The sequence below is a fragment of the Myxine glutinosa genome, chromosome 9 (assembly GCF_964187855.1).
Source record: "Myxine glutinosa chromosome 9, kmMyxGlut1.1, whole genome shotgun sequence".
Taxonomy (NCBI): Eukaryota; Metazoa; Chordata; class Myxini; order Myxiniformes; family Myxinidae; genus Myxine; species Myxine glutinosa.
Genome location: NC_136269.1, coordinates 6,253,221 through 6,259,965, shown reverse-complemented (window position 1 = coordinate 6,259,965; position 6,745 = coordinate 6,253,221). Strand labels below are relative to the sequence as shown.

General features: G+C 55.9%; 1 protein-coding gene across 1 annotated transcript in view; it reads left to right on the top strand.

Annotated features, from left to right (window-relative positions):
- LOC137435657 (prostaglandin E2 receptor EP2 subtype-like) overlaps window positions 1–5,153 on the top strand; it is a 35,741-nt gene extending 30,588 nt beyond the window's left edge. Inside the window, exon 2 of the mRNA XM_068129600.2 lies at window positions 3,737–5,153. Coding sequence (XP_067985701.2) covers window positions 3,737–4,096 — 360 coding nt within the window. The 3' untranslated portion in view covers window positions 4,097–5,153. The remainder of the gene's footprint in view (window positions 1–3,736) is intronic.
- The last annotated feature ends 1,592 nt before the right edge of the window (window positions 5,154–6,745 follow it).

The window sequence follows — 6,745 nt, the reverse complement described above, 5'->3', positions numbered from 1 at the left end:
AGAGAGGGGAGGGGGGGGAGAGAGAGAAGGGAGGGGGGGGAGAGAGAGAGAGGAGGGGGGGAGAGAGAGAGGGGAGGGGGGAGAGAGAGAGGGGAGGGGGGGGAGAGAGAGAGGGGAGGGGGTGAGAGAGAGAGGGGAGGGGGGGGAGAGAGAGGGGAGGGGGGAGAGAGAGGGGAGGGGGGGAGAGAGAGAGGGGAGGGGGGGAGAGAGAGAGGGGAGGGGGGGGAGAAGAGAGAGAGGGGAGGGGGGGAGAGAGAGAGAGGGGAGGGGGGGAGAGAGAGAGGGGAGGGGGGGAGAGAGAGAGGGGAGGGGGGGAGAGAGAGAGAGGGGAGGGGGGGAGAGAGAGAGGGGAGGGGGGGGGAAAGAGAGGGGAGGGGGGATAGAGAGAGGGGAGGGGGGAGAGAGAGAGGGGAGGGGGGGAGAGAGAGAGGGGAGGGGGGAGAGAGAGAGGGGAGGGGGGGAGAGAGAGAGGGGAGGGGGGAGAGAGAGAGGGGAGGGGGGGAGAGAGAGAGGGGAGGGGGGGAGAGAGAGAGGGGAGGGGGGGAGAGAGAGAGGGGAGGGGGGGAGACAGAGAGGGGAGGGGGGGAGAGAGAGAGGGGAGGGGGGGGAGAGAGAGAGGGGAGGGGGGGAGAGAGAGAGGGGAGGGGGGGAGACAGAGAGGGGAGGGGGGGAGAGAGAGAGGGGAGGGGGGGAGAGAGAGAGGGGAGGGGGGGAGAGAGAGAGGGGAGGGGGGGAGAGAGAGAGGGGAGGGGGGGGAGAGAGAGAGGGGAGGGGGGAGAGAGAGAGGGGAGGGGGGGAGAGAGAGAGGGGGAGGGGGGGAGAGAGAGAGGGGAGGGGGGGAGAGAGAGAGGGGAGGGGGGAGAGAGAGAGGGGAGGGGGGGAGAGAGAGAGGGGAGGGGGGGAGGAGAGAGAGGGGAGGGGGGGAGAGAGGGGAGGGGGGGAGAGAGAGAGGGGAGGGGGGGGAGAGAGGGGAGGGGGGGAGAGAGAGAGGGGAGGGGGGAGAGAGAGAGGGAGGGGGGGAGAGAGAGAGGGGAGGGGGGAAGAGAGAGAGGGGAGGGGGGGGAGAGAGAGAGGGGAGGGGGGAGAGAGAGAGGGGGGGAGAGAGAGAGGGGAGGGGGGGAGAGAGAGAGGGGAGGGGGGGGGAGAGAGAGAGGGGAGGGGGGGAGAGAGAGAGGGGAGGGGGGGATAGAGAGAGGGGAGGGGGGGAGAGAGAGAGGGGAGGGGGGGAGAGAGAGAGGGGAGGGGGGGAGAGAGAGAGGGGAGGGGGGGAGAGAGAGAGGGGAGGGGGGGAGAGAGAGAGGGGAGGGACGGAGAGAGAGAGGGGAGGGGGGGGAGAGAGAGAGGGGAGGGGGGGAGAGAGAGAGGGGAGGGGGGGAGAGAGAGAGGGGAGGGGGGGGAGAGAGAGAGGGGAGGGGGGGAGAGAGAGAGGGGAGGGGGGGAGAGAGAGAGGGGAGGGGGGGAGAGAGAGAGGGGAGGGGGGGGAGAGAGAGAGGGGAGGGGGGGAGAGAGAGAGGGGAGGGGGGGAGAGAGAGAGGGGAGGGGGGGGAGAGAGAGAGGGGAGGGGGAGAGAGAGGGGAGGGGGGGAGAGAGAGGGGAGGGGGGGAGAGAGAGAGGGGAGGGGGGAGAGAGAGAGGGAGGGGGGGGAGAGAGAGGGGAGGGGGGAGAGAGAGAGGGGAGGGGGGGAGAGAGAGAGGGGAGGGGGGGAGAGAGAGAGGGGAGGGGGGGAGAGAGAGAGGGGAGGGGGGGAGAGAGAGAGGGGAGGGGGGGAGAGAGAGAGGGGAGGGGGGGAGAGAGAGAGGGGAGGGGGGGAGAGAGAGAGGGGAGGGGGGGGAGAGAGAGAGGGGAGGGGGAGGGAGAGAGAGAGGGAGGGGGAGAGAGAGGGGAGGGGGAGGGAGAGAGAGAGGGGAGGGGGAGAGAGAGAGAGGGGAGGGGGAGAGAGAGAGGAGGGGGAGAGAGAGAGAGAGAGGAGGGGGAGAGAGAGAGAGAGAGAGAGGGGGGAGAGAGAGAGGGGAGGGGGGGAGAGAGAGAGGGGAGGGGGGGGAGAGAGAGAGGGGAGGGGGGGGAGAGGGGAGGGGGGGAGAGAGAGGGGGAGGGGGGAGAGAGAGGGGAGGGGGGGAGAGAGAGAGAGGGGAGGGGGGGAGAGAGAGAGGGGAGGGGGAGAGAGAGAGGGGAGGGGGAGAGAGAGGGGAGGGGGGGAGAGAGAGAGGGGAGGGGGGAGAGAGAGAGGGGAGGGGGAGAGAGAGGGGAGGGGGAGAGAGAGGGGAGGGGAGAGAGAGGGGAGGGGGAGAGAGAGAGGGGAGGGGGAGAGAGAGGGGAGGGGGAGGGAGAGAGAGGGGAGGGGGAGAGAGAGGGGAGGGGGAGGGAGAGAGAGGGGAGGGGGAGAGAGAGAGAGAGGAGGGGGAGAGAGAGAGAGAGAGAGGAGGGAGAGAGAGAGAGAGGGGGGGGGGGGAGGAGGAGAGAGAGCTGAGGAGAGAGAAGGGCGAGAGATGAGGGAGAAGAGAGAGAAGGGCGGAGAGATGAGGGAGAAGAGAGGAGAAGGGGGGATAGATGAGGGAGAAGAGAGAGGAGGAGGAGAGAGAAGGAGGAGAGAGGAGAAGGAGGAGGAGGGGGAGAAGGGGGAGGAGAGAGAGAAGGCGGAGAGAAGAGAAGGGGGAGAGAGAGAAGGGGGAGGAGAGAGAAGGGGGGGGAGGAGAGAGAAGGGGGGGGGGGAGAAGGGGGGGAGGAGAGATAAGGGGGGGGGAGGAGAGAGAAGGGGGGGGGAGAGAAGGGGGGGGGAGGAGAGAGAAGGGGGGGGAGAGAGAAGGGGGGGGGAGAGAAGGGGGGGGGAGAGAAGGGGGGGAGAGAAGGGGGGGGGAGAGAAGGGGGAGGAGAGAGAAGGGGGGGGGGGAGAGAAGGGGGGGGAGAGAAGGGGGAGGAGAGAGAAGGGGGGGAGAGAGAAGGGGGGGGGAGAGAGAAGGGGGGGAGAGAGAGAAGGGGGGGGAGAGAAGGGGGGGGAGAGAAGGGGGAGGAGAGAGAAGGGGGGGGAGAGAGAAGGGGGAGGAGAGAGAAGGGGGAGGAGAGAGAAGGGGGAGGAGAGAGAAGGGGGAGGAGAAAGAAGGGGGAGGAGAGAGAAGGGGGAGGAGAAAGAAGGGGGAGGAGAGAGAAGGCGGAGAAGAGGAGGGGGAGGAGGGGGAGGAGAGAGAGGAGGGGGATACTTTTGCTATATTTTTCCGTCACTTGGGACGTGTACTCTTCCTCGTATATATACACACACACACACACTGTATATTTACATCACCCACATGGTGTTCTCTTGATGTAAACAACCTTTTCTTTTGTAATCATCCTTTCTGGTATATTTATGAAACAGCGAAATGGTATTTATTATTTCTGCAATGTTGGAGGGTTCACTGTTTCTCAAACAATTGCAGCAATGATGTAAATATTCCACATCTTCCTGGATGTGTTTGAGTCATGAAGTTCCACAAGTCCCTCTCATGGGTCCTGAGGTCAGTCGGACATGTTATTGGGCTCATCGAGGATGGAGAACCACCTGGAATCCATCAACTGTGCGACATTTTCCTATCCCTTGGTGTTACGGGAATATCCTTCCATCTGCTATTTTAAGGGAAAATGTCTGCTCTTTGCCAAGAAGAATTGCACAATGTCTGCTTGATGTAAACATGAACCTCAGATTTAACAAACAGTGCGGTGTTTCTCAAGACTCCATCTTTTTTTGTTTTCTTTGTCATTTCAGTTTCGAGGTTTCATCAGTGTGATCACAAAGAGCGCAGTATCGACGAACAATGAGGACAGGAAAGATGTATTTATATTCCATCTGTACCTGCTCAACAGCATCCTTGACCCCTGGGTGTACATTCTCGCCCGAAGGAGCGCGAGTGTGCGTCTCATACAGATCACGTGCTCACGGCTCTGTCCTTGCTGGTTTCCACTCAGCCGGGAAGGAGAGAACTCCAAGTGTTCCGCTGCTCGACAAACTTGTGTAGTGATAGCGGCACAACAACCACAAGGTCCAAATGAGGTACAACCAATGTTTGGTAACACAGACACAGAAGAGGATACCCGTTACCAAGCAACTGAGAAAACACTTGTGTAAACACATCCACGTGATTATTTATGAAACTTTTAGTTTAGCGAATTTTTTGGCCGCAGCTTTTAAAATATCCATTAATTTCATATGGAGCCTGAGGCTGCCGCTGGGAGAGTGGCTGTGCCACTGATGCCGTGTTTGGGCAGGAAGTTGTAACTTGTTCAGGGTGTGTGTATGTATATGTATATGTGTATGTGTATGTGTATGTTTGTACCGTGTTACGGATTCGTCACTTCCGCTGTTGTGGTTTTCACCCACTTGACATGTTTCGGATATCATGTATTATTATTATTCTCAAAAGGTTTAATATTCAGGAACAGCTATCTAAAGTTAAAAAGGTTAACGTAAAATGATACAGGAAACCGACCCGGACGAAAAAGGCGGTAAAGAAGAAGAAGGTGTGAGGACAGTGAAACGACGCGGTCTGAAAAAGCTCTGTACCTAGCGTGGTCGAGCGTACATGGCGAGTGAACTTTGAGTCCTTGAAAGGAATCTCGTGCGATCGGTGTTATCGCCGGAGTTGTGGAAAAGCCTGCGAAGCCAGGTACAGGGGTGAGCTTCCAGAGAATCTTCGCCTCAAGGCCGCGGCTCGAGTGAGAGCCGTCCGCCATTTCGCCCCGCCTTCATCGGAAAAGGTTTTTGTCGCGTCGGCTGGGCTTATCCTCCGGGGGTTTGCCGGGGACGGCTGTGCAATAAAGCGGCGTTTGAGTACACGGCGATTCGCTGATTGAACGGCAAACGTGTACGTCGGCGCGCGTCTTTGGGAGAGTGTCCATTCTACCGCAAGTTTGCTGGGTGTTGGACCACGTGACTTCTGTGTCGCTTCGACCGTCTACGCCTCGATTGCTCTTGATCGGACATTGTTCCAACGATCGCCGGAGCGAATCAACTTCGCCTTGAAGGTTATAGAGACATTGAAGAGGTTCTTTCCATGTACTGGGAACAGTGAGTTCGATTACTTTAACAGATGGTGCCATCCTAAGATATTGATTGTATGGTGGCTGGCTATCATGGTTGTATCATTATTCCTGTGTGATTTTTAATATATTCTTTTTGTTGGTAACCATTGGTGTGGTTTCGATCTTGATTTTGACACGGAGTAATATATATTTTTCTGCCGTGATTCCTCCCGGGGTTCGGAGGTATACCGAGACCAGGAGGTCGGGGAGGAACACGTAACAACCGACGTGGACAAAAACAATGCCACCCTTGCACTTTTTTCAAATAATGCACCATTTCCGCCAGAAAATTGTTGAAATTAAAAAAAATCTTTTCATATCCACATTTGTATTTGTTTGGTTTGCAGTGAAACAAAACAAACAAACCCGAAAAAATTACTGAATCTTAGCTTATTCCATATAGGAATTCGAAAATGGCCCAGACAATATTATTGGCACCTTTTAGAAGTTGTTAGAAATAATTCGATTTCAAGCAAGCTCCTTTAATTTGGATTTGAACTCCCCTGGTGAGTTGCAGGTGCCTGCAATATAAAAATCACTCACTCAACCAGTTTGAATAAGAAAATGAGTCATTCTGCTGTTTAGTGTCACTGTGTGTACCGCAATGAGCATGGAGAAAAGAAAAAACACCAGAGAATTGTCTGAGGAGGTCAGACACAAGATTGTAGCCAAACATGGACAATCTCAAGCCTACAAGTCCATCTCCAGAGATCTTGATCTTGATGATGTTCCTGTGTCCACTGTGTGCAATGTTATCAGGAAGTTTAAGGCCCATGGCACTGAAGCAAACCTCCCTGGACGTGGCTGCAAGAGAAAACTTGATCAAAGATTGCAGCGAAGGATTGTTCGAATGGTAGAGAAAGCACCTCGATCAACTGCCAAACAGATTCAAGCTGATCTTCAGACACAAGGTACGACAGTTGCAGCTCGCACCATCCGTCGCCAACTCAATGAAAGGGGGTTCTATGGTAGGAGACCCAGGAGGACCCCACTGCTGAGAGAGACATAAGAAAGCCCGACTGGATTAACACACCTGAACAACCCAAAATCCTTCTGGGAGAATGTCCTGCAGACAGATGAAAACAGTTTGCACAAGAAGAGTGGGCCAAACTGCCAGTGGAGAAGTGGAGGAAGCTCAATCATGGCTATCGGAAGCGCTTGACTGCAGGTATTTTGTTCAAAGTCTGTGCTACCAAATATTTAGTCAAGGGTGTCAATAATTTTGTCAATGCCATTTCTTTTTATGTTCTGATTTAAAAGGATATCTTAACTTCTGAATCAAAAACAAAGGTTCTGTAATATTAACATTGAAATAAAGAATTGTGGAGACCAAATACTTTTGTCAATTTAAACTTCTTTTTGAGAAAATTGTGAGGTATTTGAAAAAAGTGCAAGGGTGCCAATATTTTTGGCCATGACTGTGTGTGTGTGTGTGTGTGTGTGTGTGTGTGTGTGTGTGTGTGTGTGTGTGTGTGTGTGTGTGTGTGTGTGTGTGTATATATATATAGTTACGGCGCCGCATTTTGGGGTTTACTTATGAGGAGAAGCCTCGGTTACCCTTGGACTCTACGGGCCGGAGGCCATCAAGCACGTAAAACTCCGTGTCATGGCAGGTTGTTAATCAACCACGAGTGGCAATTAGTCTATCAGGTCCCCCAGGAGCCTCCATCTAATTGTCGTTTACCTGAAGTCACGT